Source organism: Bombyx mandarina, chromosome 05 (assembly GCF_030267445.1).
Source record: "Bombyx mandarina strain Sakado chromosome 05, ASM3026744v2".
Classification (NCBI taxonomy): domain Eukaryota; kingdom Metazoa; phylum Arthropoda; class Insecta; order Lepidoptera; family Bombycidae; genus Bombyx; species Bombyx mandarina.
In genome coordinates this window covers 15,118,986-15,132,233 of record NC_143212.1, presented here as the reverse complement: position 1 = coordinate 15,132,233, position 13,248 = coordinate 15,118,986, and the positions used below count along the sequence as shown (strand labels likewise).

Sequence of the window (13,248 nt, the reverse complement as noted above, 5' to 3'; positions counted from 1 at the left end):
CCGCAAGTAAACTGTAAAGTATATGAACTGATAGGTGACCACACAAAAAAACCTATTTGTTCGCGACGGACATAAATAAATGCAGTTAAATAGATATTGTTCACGACGGACATAGATAGTTTTAAAAGTAGATAGAAAATATAGTTATAGGTTGGCTGTAAAATAATAGAAAAATGTCCGTAACAAATAAATGAATAGTATGTTAAAATAAGTTGAAGAATAAATAGTTATAATAGGGAAATGTCCGTAAATAGTTAAATAGAGATATGTTCGCCAAGAACAGCGAAAATAAATAGACATCCAAATAAACGGATATGTTGTGAAATAATAAATGTGAATAGAGATAGTTAAAAATAGGAAAATAGATATAAGTAAATTTGTAAATATTTGTTTGAAAATAAAGATTGGCCCTCGTGGTCTTTAATTTGGCGTGGGAACGCAGGAGCGAGTCACAATACGGGCAACTAATAGAGCGACTAGGCAAAACAATAGGCGAGCGAGGCGGCCGAGAGAACAATAGACGCCCACCGTGCTCGGACTCATAATAGCGCTGGCCGAGTGCGTGTGGGCGACCATAAATAGAGGGCCTACCTCGCTGCAAATTCAGTTCGAGACAGCGAGCCGACGAGTCAAGACCTCTCCGGAAGAAGAGGAGAGCGCCAACCGAACAAGAAAAGACTCGCTCCTACGCCCCGCGCCGGTCAAGCCACGAGGACCGTGTGAACGCCATACTTGAAGCCTTCGTTATTTTCCTCGAACCAATCCCAGCACCCGTTCCGCGACAGCCACTGCGGCAATACTCGAGCCACCACGTTTCAACGAGTAAGAAGTCTAAAAATCACACGTGGTGGCCGAAACCTGAGCGGTGGCCGTCCGGAATATTGGTCCTTCGAGAGCCGGATTCATTTGAGGAAGATCGAAGAAAATTGAAGATCGAAATTTGAAGATTGAAGAAATGGTGCTCACACGGTCCGAGAAGATGAGGTCGTCGCGCCTTGACCGGCCCGGCAACGAAGCTGTCTCGGGCTCAACATCGCAAGACGCACAGCAACGAGCTGTGACGGCCGCGCCGCGTTCGGGAGTGACGCAGGGACCGCCACCGTTGGCGGCAACCTCCTCCCAGTCAACCGCGCCGCGTTCGGGAGTGACGCAGGGACCGCCACCGATGGCGGCACCCTCCTCCCAAGTGGAAAAGTGTCCGGGAGTGCCGCGGGGCTCACAAGCGATGCCCCCCTCCCGCCAAATATTGCCTACGCAATACTCGCCGGCGTCGCCAACGGGACCGAACAGCGGGGTCTGTCGTCGAGTGGTCAGACCTCCCAGCACCGCGACACCGGCAACAACTTCAGGCGACGCAGCAACGGAGAGCGTCGTATCCGCGAGCCAGAACAGAAAAGAGTCAGCGCTCACGGCCAATCCAATTGTACACGGGTCCCACATCACGGACGCCGCTGCCAAAATCTCGACGACAGAAGAAGGCTCCACACTCCGCGACGGGATGGCGCCACCAGTACGAGGATCTTCGAGAAAGTCGAGTCAACAGTCACAACGGCTGTTGCTTATGGCGCGCCTCAAAGAAGAGCATCTCCGCGCCAAGGAAGAACAAGCCCGACTCCAAGCAGAGCTCGCCGCCGCCCGCATCTCAACATTAGAAGCCGAAGCGCTCGTTGAAGAGGAGGAAGATGCGCGCACAACACTCACGGAGGACGAGAACGAGCAATCACAGCGCATCGATACATGGCTCAGTCAACAACGATCGATCGCGCTACAGGGAGTCGAAGAAAGAGTAATGCAGCCAACACACGGATCACCAGCCACCATCGAGCAACCGCAACTGGAACTTCCCGCACCAATAGAACAGCTGAAGCTACCGGCCCCTGCCGCGGCACCGATTGCCGTACCTGTCGCACGGAAGAGCGACATCGCCGAACTAGCAGCTGCCATCGCGACGGCCGCCCGCCAAGCCAGGCCCGGACCATCGCATCGGTACTACGGGGAGCTTCCAGTGTACAGTGGATCGCACCAAGAATGGCTCTCCTTCAAGGTCGCCTACGCCGAATCAGCGGACAGCTTCAGCGCCGCAGAGAACACTGCGAGACTTCGGCGTACGTTAAGAGGAAGAGCAAGAGAAGCGGTCGAAAACTTGTTGCTGCATTACACCGAGCCCGCCGAGATCATGCGGACTCTAGAATCACGCTTCGGACGTCCAGAAGCAATCGCCGCAACGGAGCTGGAACGACTGCGCGCGCTGCCACGCTGCACGGACACACCGAGGGACATCTGCGTATTCGCGAATAAGGTGAACAACGTCGTCGCCGCTCTGAGGGCCCTCGACCGCGTACATTATATGTACAACCCGGAGCTCACCAACATCACATCAGAGAAGCTGCCGTCCACTCTACGCCACCGCTGGTTCGAATTCTCAGCGACTCAACCGGCGGGAGAACCGGACCTCGTCAAGCTGTCGCGCTTCCTGCAACGCGAGGCGGACCTGTGCAGCCCATACGCACAGCCGGAGCCAGAGACGAGAGTGGAGAACACCAGCGGTCGGCGGAAGATGGTGAATACGCCTCAGAGGACGCACACCACGCAAGCAAAGGAAGAGAGGAAATGCGCAGCATGTCAGAAGCCGGGGCACATCCCACAAGATTGTCCCGAATTCAAGAGAGCAGCCGTCAGCGAGCGCTGGGATACGGCGAAGCGCGAAAATTTGTGTTTCCGGTGCCTACGGTTCCGGTCCCGGGGACACGCGTGTAAAAAGAAGAAGTGCGGCGTCGACAGCTGTGAACGCACGCACCACGAGCTGTTGCATAAGAAGCCAGCATGGCAGAAACCGAAGGAAAAAGAAGAGGCGGTCACTTCGACGTGGGCCGCAAGGAGTGCGACAGCCTACCTAAAGATGGCGCCAATTACTGTTATCGGACCGGCGGGAGAAGCAGATACATGGGCCCTGCTGGACGACGGGTCAACGATCTCGCTGATTGACGAAGACTTCGCGAGACGAGTGGGCGCCAAAGGACCGATCGAACCCCTCTTCATCACTGCCATCGGCGACAATAAGATAGACGCAACACGCTCACGACGCGTCCCGCTGAAGCTATGCGGACGCACGGGGGAACCGCAAGACCTGAACCTACGGACAGTCAACGGCTTAAAATTAACACCACAGCGACTGAACATCGAAGTCCTCGCGTCGTGCCATCACCTCACCGACCTCCGCCATCACTTCAAAACGAGCTACGCCTCGCCGAAGATCCTGATCGGCCAAGACAACTGGCACCTGCTGGTGACGGAGGAGATGCGGACGGGACGACGCGATCAACCAGTGGCGTCTCGTACTCCGCTCGGGTGGGTCGTGCACGGAGCACACCCGGGAAGCAAGAGACAGCGCGTCAACTTCGTGGCACACGCGACGACGGCCGACGCGAACATGGACGAAGCCCTCAGGCACTACTTCGCGATCGAGGGACTCACCGTCGCCGCCAAGACACCGAAGAATGACCCAGACGAGCGCGCGCTGAAGATCCTGCGAGAGACCACTCAACAGCAACCCGACGGCCGCTACGAGACCGCACTGCTGTGGCGTGAGGAGGGCCTGAAGATGCCCAACAATTTCGAAGCCGCGCTGAATCGCCTGACGTCCGTAGAGAAGAAACTGGAGAAGGATCCAAATTTGAAAGAGCGCTACAAGCAACAAATGGATGCACTGGTAGCGAAAGGATACGCCGAAGTAACTCCGTCGACGGGTACGAAGAAGCGAACCCGGTACTTGCCGCACTTCGGCGTAACACATCCGACGAAGCAGAAGAAGCCTCGCATCGTGCACGACGCCGCTGCGAAAACTAGAGGGAAGAAGCCCAAACAACTCCCTGCTCACCGACCCGGACCTGCTGCGGTCGCTGCCCGGAGCGATGATGTGCTTCAGGCAGCACGCCGTCGCCGTCTCCACGGACATCGCGGAGATGTTATTACAGATAGACGTCCGAAGCGAGGACCGCAACGCGCTCCGGTACTTGTGGAGGGAGGACCCTTCACAAGAGCCTATAGAATACCGGATGAGGTCCATCATCTTCGGCACGACAAGCTCACCTGCAACCGCCATTTGCGTGAAGAACCGACTGCAGTACCCGGACGCCGCCGACCTCAAGCTCCACACGTACGTGGACACGAGCAAGTACGCCCACGACGCCGCGTTGTACTGGCGCGTGGAGACGCCCGACAGGGAGATGAGGACCTCCCTAGCCAAAGCCCGAGTCGCAACCGTAAAGCCGACATCGATACTGCGTCTCGAGCTACAAGCCGCCGTGATGAGCAGCCGCATGGCCGCGGCCGTCACGGAAAAACATTATAGAAAACCAGACGCGAGAGTGTTCTGGACAGACAGCGCCACCGTATTGACCTGGCTACGAACGGGGTCGAGGTCGTATCGACCGTTCGTCGCTCACCGCATTGCAGCGATAGAAGAGAACAGCACTGTGGAGGAATGGCGCTGGGTCGCCACGAAGGAAAATGTCGCCGACGACGCCACTAGAGAACTACCCGTCGGCTTTGAAGGAAACCACCGCTGGTTCATAGGCCCGGAATACCTGAGACGGCATCCGGATGATTGGCCCGTACAACGGACTGCAAAAAGGGCAGAAGAGACGGGCGAAGAGAAGTGCGCAACGCTCGCCGTGAGCAGAGAGAGCCTCAGCGAAGCGATCCCGGACCCAAGACGCTTTTCGAAATGGGAAAAGTACCTGCGTGCAACGGGGCGAATACTGCAATTCGTCGACCTATGCCGCAGAAGTCGCGAGCGCACTCATTACAAGAGGACCAGACGGAACCCGCGTTCGGATCCGACGTGGGAGAAGAATAGAAAGAAGACGACTTCGAAGACCCCGCTGAACACACCGCGGACGCCAGAGCAAGCAGTCATTCAATGGAAGACTTTAGACGCCGACACGCTTCGACGCGCCGAGACGCTCATTTGGCAACAGAGCCAGCGGGCGGCCTTCGAGGAAGAGATTTTGACGCTCCAACGAGGGAAACAAGTATCCCCAGCGAGCCGACTGCGAAACTTGTCCGTAACTTACACGGACGGGATATTGAGAATAAACGGACGCATCGGCAATATTGAGGGAGCTGACGTCATCACCTCGCCTCTCGTGCTAGATGGATCCCGACGCGAAACGAGACTGATGATAGACTTCATCCATAGAAAGATGCACCACGCCGGAACCGAAGCTACGATCGCCGAGTGCCGACAGTCGTACTGGGTCTTACGCCTACGCCCAGTGACACGGAGCGTAATCCACAACTGTCTTCCGTGTCGTATCCGCAAGGACACACCACCGCGTCCAGCCACAGGCGACCACCCACCGAGCAGACTGGCACACCATCGGCGACCATTTACATACGTGGGCCTCGATTACTTCGGGCCCTATCAAGTTACCACCGGCAGAAGCACCCAGAAGCACTACGTGGCCATCTTCACATGTCTCACTACGCGTGCGGTACATTTAGAACCGGCAGCGAGCCTCAGCACGGACTCAGCGGTGATGGCACTCCGACGCATGATCGCGCGCCGGGGAGCCCCGACGGAAATATGGAGCGACAACGGCACCAACTTACGAGGTGCCGACAAGGAGCTGCGCCAAGCTATGGACAAGGCGACTGAGCATGAAGCAAGCTTAAGGCTTATACAATGGCGCTTCATCCCACCGGGCGCGCCTTTCATGGGCGGCGCCTGGGAGAGAATGGTGCGAGCGGTAAAGGCCGCGCTCTCGGCCACGGAACAGCCGAGGCACCCGACGCCCGAAACATTTCATACTCTGCTAGCTGAAGCAGAATTCACCGTGAACAGCCGACCTCTCACTCACGTATCGGTGAGCCCCGACGATCCCGACCCTCTGACACCGAACCACTTCCTGTTGGGAGGCCCGGCGCGAGTCCCCGTGCCGGGCAAGTTTGACGACGCCGACCTCATAGGGCGCGCACACTGGCGCGCAGCTCAACGTCTGGCAGATGTGTTCTGGAGTCGCTGGCTCCGGGAGTACCTGCCCGACCTGCAGAACCGGCGGGAGCCCCACAGCCGCGGGCCCGCTCTGAAGATAGGCGACGTCGTGATAATAGCAGACGGAACGCTCCCACGGAACACCTGGCCACGTGGGATCATCCAGGAGGTTTACCCGGGGGCCGACGGCATCACTCGAGTGGTCGACGTGCGCACCGCCGGCGGTATCCTGCGACGCCCGGCGAAGAAGATTATCGTGCTGCCCACGATGACCGCCGCTCACCAAGGAGGATGCAGCGACGTGAACGACGCTGCACGGCGGGAGGATGTTCGCGACGGACATAAATAAATGCAGTTAAATAGATATTGTTCACGACGGACATAGATAGTTTTAAAAGTAGATAGAAAATATAGTTATAGGTTGGCTGTAAAATAATAGAAAAATGTCCGTAACAAATAAATGAATAGTATGTTAAAATAAGTTGAAGAATAAATAGTTATAATAGGGAAATGTCCGTAAATAGTTAAATAGAGATATGTTCGCCAAGAACAGCGAAAATAAATAGACATCCAAATAAACGGATATGTTGTGAAATAATAAATGTGAATAGAGATAGTTAAAAATAGGAAAATAGATATAAGTAAATTTGTAAATATTTGTTTGAAAATAAAGATTGGCCCTCGTGGTCTTTAATTTGGCGTGGGAACGCAGGAGCGAGTCACAATACGGGCAACTAATAGAGCGACTAGGCAAAACAATAGGCGAGCGAGGCGGCCGAGAGAACAATAGACGCCCACCGTGCTCGGACTCATAATAGCGCTGGCCGAGTGCGTGTGGGCGACCATAAATAGAGGGCCTACCTCGCTGCAAATTCAGTTCGAGACAGCGAGCCGACGAGTCAAGACCTCTCCGGAAGAAGAGGAGAGCGCCAACCGAACAAGAAAAGACTCGCTCCTACGCCCTGCGCCGGTCAAGCCACGAGGACCGTGTGAACGCCATACTTGAAGCCTTCGTTATTTTCCTCGAACCAATCCCAGCACCCGTTCCGCGACAGCCACTGCGGCAATACTCGAGCCACCACGTCTCAACGAGTAAGAAGTCTAAAAATCACACGTGGTGGCCGAAACCTGAGCGGTGGCCGTCCGGAATACTATTATATCTCTGAAAATAGGTTTTAGTTATATTGTTCATTTTTTTTTAGTTAAATAAAACAATTCCCTATTGGAGTAGCCACGCTTACGACCGGCCTTTTCATGCCCTGACGCAATTGAGGCCGTCAGCGCAAAAGTGTCCTAAGCTTACCATAGTTATTAATGAGGTTTAAGTTTTCGTGAATTTGAATTTGAGTAGGCAAAAAAACAATACGCGCAAAAATAATGTTTACAAAGCCATCTGTTATCTATGGGTGAAGCTATGAATAGGCCGGTTTTGCATCAAAATTTATTATATTTTAAATAAACTGCAATATACATAATTATAAGCATAAGCATTATGAAAATTCTGGGTTAGGCCACTTTTGCGCTGACGACCTCAGTTATACGAGTACACTCTGATTTTAGGGTAGTTACGACAATCGGAACAATGAAATTTTAACCTTACATCACGAAGTAGACATTCTTTCCTGTTTGAAGGATGGAAGAATTATTATACAGTCAAAATTTGGATCCCTTATCTCGGGGTGGAGTGAGTCCTAACAATGGGTGAGCCATGTCATCATCACTGGGAACAAATCACGCATGATCATCTGGCCCCAATTTTGTATTCTGTGTTATGGGTACCTGAGCCTGATAATCATACTTATATGTGTTTAAATATATAGATATTGTTAATAAGGTGAAGTTCAGTGAGCAGTGAGTAGTGAGTGAACTAGTATGTCGCGAGTCTTTAGTTACGCTGTCAAAATATAATGTTTATTTAAAATTATAACATATATGTATGTTGGAGTATTTCTACTTCCGGGTAGCGACATGGTAAGCGGGCGGTCTTCGTAAGTCAATAAAACCAGAAATGTTAACTCAGAGCGTATATTACGCAGCAGCGTTCCGTCTGATACGGCGACTCGCTCGCTTCTGAGCTCGAGTTTTCATTCCGATAGAGGCACCCGTCACGTGCGGACGTGCCCATCGACCACTCGATCGCCCGGCCTTTGTTCGCCCGGCTTTTGTTAGCCCGGCCATTGTTCGCGCGGCCTGTGTTCGTGGTACATCTGCCGACCAAGTGTTTTTTCTGGAAGTTTTATTTGTTTTGTTTCTTTTTGTTATTTCTGTGTTCGTGGTACATCTGCCGACAAACCGTTTTCCAGGAAGTGTTTATTTGTTTTGTTTCTTTTTGTTATTCCTGTTTTGTTGTGTTTTTTCTTTGTCCTGTAGTAATCACGCCGCATCGCCACCTGTGTTCAATAGAACCGCTCAGTTCCGAGAAGTTGGGGCCTCGCCGCAAGGCGAGTGTATTCAAAGTCCCGGGCAGCCCCACCTGGGCACGTATCCATAATGGATGCTGTATTCGCGGAATTTCTCCGGCTTCGCTACCGAAAGCTCACTTCCGAGTTTCTGGCCTTCAAGGCCGACCACACAGCAAGCCCTCTCGTGGACTCTGCCGACCTCGCTGCTCCTGCGTCGCCTGTACCTGCGTGCAAAGCTTCTGCATCGAGCACCGCAGCCTCCGTCGTGCCTGCCGTTCCCGCGTCGCCTATACTGGCGAGTAAAACTGCTGCGTCGTCCGCCGTGGCCACCGTTCCAGCTGTGCGTTCATCTGCAGCCTCCGTCGCGCCCTCCAAAACACCTGCTCGTAGGTCACCTGCGCCCGCCTCCTCGTCCTCCGACTCTGACTCGGAGATGGAGGTCGACCTCGCCCCGCCTCATCGACGGATGGATTTACCCTGGTACAAAAGGGTAAGAAGCGTGCCGCGGAGTCTCGAGCTCCCGCGGCCGCTAAAATTAGCAAAGCCGCGAACGCGTCGCGCCCCCGCCCCCAGACTCCCGTGCGCCTCCAGCCCGTGCCAGTCCGTCGCCGCGTCCGGTGGCACAAATAAAACCCAGTCCCTCCTCCGGTAATCCTTCAAGAGAAGCAGCTTGGGATCGAGTTTCCCTGGCCCTTAAGGCCAAAAATATCAATTTCACGAATGCCCGTAACCTCGCGAACGGCATCCAAATAAAGGTGCATTCATCTGATGACCATAGGCCCTCACCTCTTACCTCCGTAAGGAGCGTATAAGCTTCCACACTTATACGCTTCAGGAGGAGCGCGAACTCCGCGTTGTAATACGCGGAATCCCTAAAGAGATAGATTTAGAGCTCGTCAAGGCCGATCTGTTAGAACAGGCCTACCAGTGAATTCTGTGCACCGTATGCACACCGGTCGCGGTAGGGAGCCATATAATATGGTTCTAGTCGCTCTCCAGCCTACCCCGAGGTAAGAAAATCTTTAACACACAGACCGTCTGTAGGCTCTCTGGTATCGCTGTCGAAGCCCCCCATAAAAAGGCACTCCTAGCCAGTGCCATAACTGTCAATTGTACGGGCACTCTTCCCGTAACTGTCACGCACGCCCCCGATGCGTCAAATGTTTAGGCGATCACGCCACGGCCCTATGCACTCGCGATCAAAAACCGCGACGGAACCGCCTAGCTGCGTCCTGTGTCGAACACAGGGTCACCCCGCAAATTACCGCGGATGCCCCCGAGCCCTGAAAATAAATCGCCGCGTCGCCCGCCAAAACCGCCTCCGAGCTTCCGGCCCAGATATCAAAGCCTCGGCACCCTCTGCGTCGCAGGCTAAGCCAGCGTTCGTTCCGCCGGCGGTGCCCAGTGTCTCGGCCTGGGCGAAACCGCTGCCGTACACGAACACGGCTACAACTCCCTCCTCCGCGATTCGTCCCGCCCCGCGACTCGTCCCTCTCCCGCGACTTGCCCTCCGACCGCGTCCGAAAATCTCGCTTTAGCGATCGACTTTTTCAGTCGATCAACTTTGAGCGCGTTAACGCTTTGGGCGACGCCATTCGCGCTGCCTCCACTGCACAACACTTTATCGCCGTTGTGCAGGAATACGCCGACGTATACGCGTCATTAAATACGTACGTCCTCCCCTCACTCCGCCGGTAATCAATGGCGTATATAAGTAGAATAAAGCCCTATCCGTAACGATAGGATTTTTAACGCTTACGGTCTCGCAAATCAACGTGATCAGGTTTCTGACTTTTGCGTGACCATCAAATTGATATCTTTTTAGTGCAGGAGACCCTACGCGCGCCGTGACCCTAAAATCGCGAACTATAACATGGTCAGGAACGACAGGCTCTCTGCCCGTGGTGGTGGTACCGTCATTTACTATAGAAGAGCCCTGCATTGCGTCCCACTCGATCCTCCCGCGCTCGCTAATATCGAAGCATCAGTGTGCCGAATCTCACTGACGGGACACGCGCCGATCGTTATCGCGTCCGTTTATCTTCCACCGGATAAGATCGTTCTAAGCAGTGATATCGAGGCGCTGCTCGGTATGGGAGCTCTGTCATTCTGGCGGGCGACCTAAATGTAAACACATCAGGTGGAACTTACACACCACAACCCCGAATGGCAGGCGGCTTGACGCGTTAGTCGATGATCTCGCCTTCGATATCGTCGCTCCGCTAACACCGACTCACTACCCGCTAAATATCGCGCATCGCCCGGATATACTCGACATAGCGTTATTAAAAAACGTAACTCTGCGCTTACACTCGAGCGAAGTAGTTTCAGAGTTAGATTCAGACCACCGTCCCGTCGTTATGAAGCTCGGTCGCGCTCCCGATTCCGTTCCCGTCACGAGGACTGTGGTGGATTGGCACACGCTGGGCATCAGCCTGGCTGAATCTGATCCACCGTCGCTCCCGTTTAATCCGGACTCTACCCCGTCTCCTCAGGATACCGCTGAAGCCATAGACATCTTAACGTCACACATCACCTCGACATTAGATAGGTCATCGAAACAAGTTGTAGCGGAGGACTTCCTTCACCGCTTCAAATTGTCCGACGATATTAGGGAACTCCTTAGAGCTAAGAACGCCTCGATACGCGCCTACGACAGGTATCCTACCGCGGAAAATCGTATTCGAATGCGTGCCCTACAACGCGACGTAAAGTCTCGCATCGCCGAAGTCCGAGATGCCAGATGGTCTGATTTCTTAGAAGGACTCGCGCCCTCCCAAAGGTCTTACTACCGCTTAGCTCGTACTCTCAAATCGGATACGGTAGTAACTATGCCCCCCCTCGTAGGCCCCTCAGGCCGACTCGCGGCGTTCGATGATGACGAAAAAGCAGAGCTGCTGGCCGATACATTGCAACCCAGTGCACGCCCAGCACTCAATCCGTGGACCCTGTTCATGTAGAATTAGTAGACAGTGAGGTAGAACGCAGAGCCTCCTTGCCACCCTCGGATGCGTTACCACCCGTCACCCCGATAGAAGTTAAAGACTTGATCAAAGACCTACGTCCTCGCAAGGCTCCCGGTTCCGACGGTATATCTAACCGCGTTATTAAACTTCTACCCGTCCAACTCATCGTGATGTTGGCATCTATTTTCAATGCCGCTATAGCGAACTGTATCTTTCCCGCGGTGTGGAAAGAAGCGGACGTTATCGGCATACATAAACCCGGTAAACCAAAAAACCATCCGACGAGCTACCGCCCGATTAGCCTCCTCATGTCTCTAGGCAAACTGTATGAGCGTCTGCTCTACAAACGCCTCAGAGACTTCGTCTCATCCAAGGGCATTCTCATCGATGAACAATTCGGATTCCGTACAAATCACTCATGCGTTCAACAGGTGCACCGCCTCACGGAGCACATTCTTGTGGGGCTTAATCGACCAAAACCGTTATACACGGGAGCTCTCTTCTTCGACGTCGCAAAAGCGTTCGACAAAGTCTGGCACAATGGTTTGATTTTCAAACTATTCAACATGGGCGTGCCGGATAGTCTCGTGCTCATCATACGGGATTTCTTGTCGAACCGCTCTTTTCGATATCGAGTCGAGGGAACCCGCTCCTCCCCACGACCTCTCACAGCTGGAGTCCGCAAGGCTCTGTCCTCTCACCCCTCCTATTTAGCTTATTCGTCAACGATATTCCCCGGTCGCCGCCGACCCATTTAGCTTTATTTGCCGACGACACGACTGTTTACTATTCTAGTAGAAATAAGTCCCTAATCGCGAAGAAGCTTCAGAGCGCAGCCCTAGCCCTAGGACAGTGGTTCCGAAAATGGCGCATAGACATCAACCCAGCGAAAAGAACTGCGGTGCTATTTCAGAGGGGAAGCTCCACACGGATTTCCTCCCGGATTAGGAGGAGGAATCTCACACCCCCGATTACTCTCTTTAGACAACCCATACCCTGGGCCAGGAAGGTCAAGTACCTGGGCGTTACCCTGGATGCATCGATGACATTCCGCCCGCATATAAAATCAGTCCGTGACCGTGCCGCGTTTATTCTCGGTAGACTCTACCCCATGATCTGTAAGCGGAGTAAAATGTCCCTTCGGAACAAGGTGACACTTTACAAAACTTGCATAAGGCCCGTCATGACTTACGCGAGTGTGGTGTTCGCTCACGCGGCCCGCACACACATACACACCCTCCAATCCCTACAATCCCGCTTTTGCAGGTTAGCTGTCGGGGCTCCGTGGTTCGTGAGGAACGTTGACCTACACGACGACCTGGGCCTCGAATCAATTCGGAAATACATGAAGTCAGCGTCGGAACGATACTTCGATAAGCCTATGCGTCATGATAATCGCCTTATCGTTGCCGCCGCTGACTACTCCCCGAATCCTGATCATGCAGGAGCCAGTCACCGTCGACGCCCTAGACACGTCCTTACGGATCCATCAGATCCAATAACCTTTGCATTAGATGCCTTCAGCTCTAATACTAGGGCAGGCTTAGGGACCCGGTAACCGTACTCGTCGAACTCGACAAAGAGGTCGACGTGCAACCTAACCCATGCATCAGCCCGCTGAGTTTCTCGCCGGATCTTCTCAGCGGGTCGCGATTCCGATCTGGTAGTAGATCATTCGCGAAACAATTGCTCTTGAGTTGTTAGGTCTCCTTCGGAGGCGCTCGGGCAGTTGTTAGCAAATCCCGCCCCTCTTGGCTGAGCGTTTGCTCGCCCACCTATCCTGGTGAAACTGGAAAGGCCATCGGGCCACCAGTAACTTTCAATCATATATATAGCAACGTCATCAGGTTTGAGCCCGTGAGCTCACCTACTAGCCACGGTGACG

General features: G+C 53.7%; 2 protein-coding genes across 2 annotated transcripts; both read left to right on the top strand.

Moving 5' to 3' along the window:
• Positions 1-92: 92 nt before the first annotated feature.
• Positions 93-4,488, top strand: LOC149503020 (uncharacterized). Its single transcript, XM_089727895.1, has one exon. The coding sequence runs from the start codon at positions 956-958 to the stop codon at positions 4,349-4,351; it is 3,396 nt and encodes a 1,131-aa protein (XP_089584021.1). The 5' UTR covers positions 93-955; the 3' UTR covers positions 4,352-4,488.
• Positions 4,489-4,509: 21 nt separating this feature from the next.
• On the top strand, positions 4,510-6,344 carry LOC149503019 (uncharacterized). The gene is made up of 2 exons (XM_089727512.1): positions 4,510-4,567; positions 4,639-6,344. The coding sequence occupies exons 1-2, from the start codon at positions 4,510-4,512 to the stop codon at positions 6,342-6,344; spliced, it is 1,764 nt and encodes a 587-aa protein (XP_089583638.1).
• Positions 6,345-13,248: the final 6,904 nt, after the last annotated feature.

Excerpts from the sequence above, each read along its gene's own strand:
- LOC149503020 (XM_089727895.1), top strand. The coding sequence starts at position 956 with ATGGTGCTCACACGGTCCGAGAAGATGAGGTCGTCGCGCCTTGACCGG.
- LOC149503019 (XM_089727512.1), top strand. The coding sequence starts at position 4,510 with ATGTCGCCGACGACGCCACTAGAGAACTACCCGTCGGCTTTGAAGGAA. Across the intron at positions 4,568-4,638 it reads TTTGAAGGAAACCACCGCTG|AAGAGACGGGCGAAGAGAAG; the intron begins GTTCATAGGCCC and ends CAAAAAGGGCAG.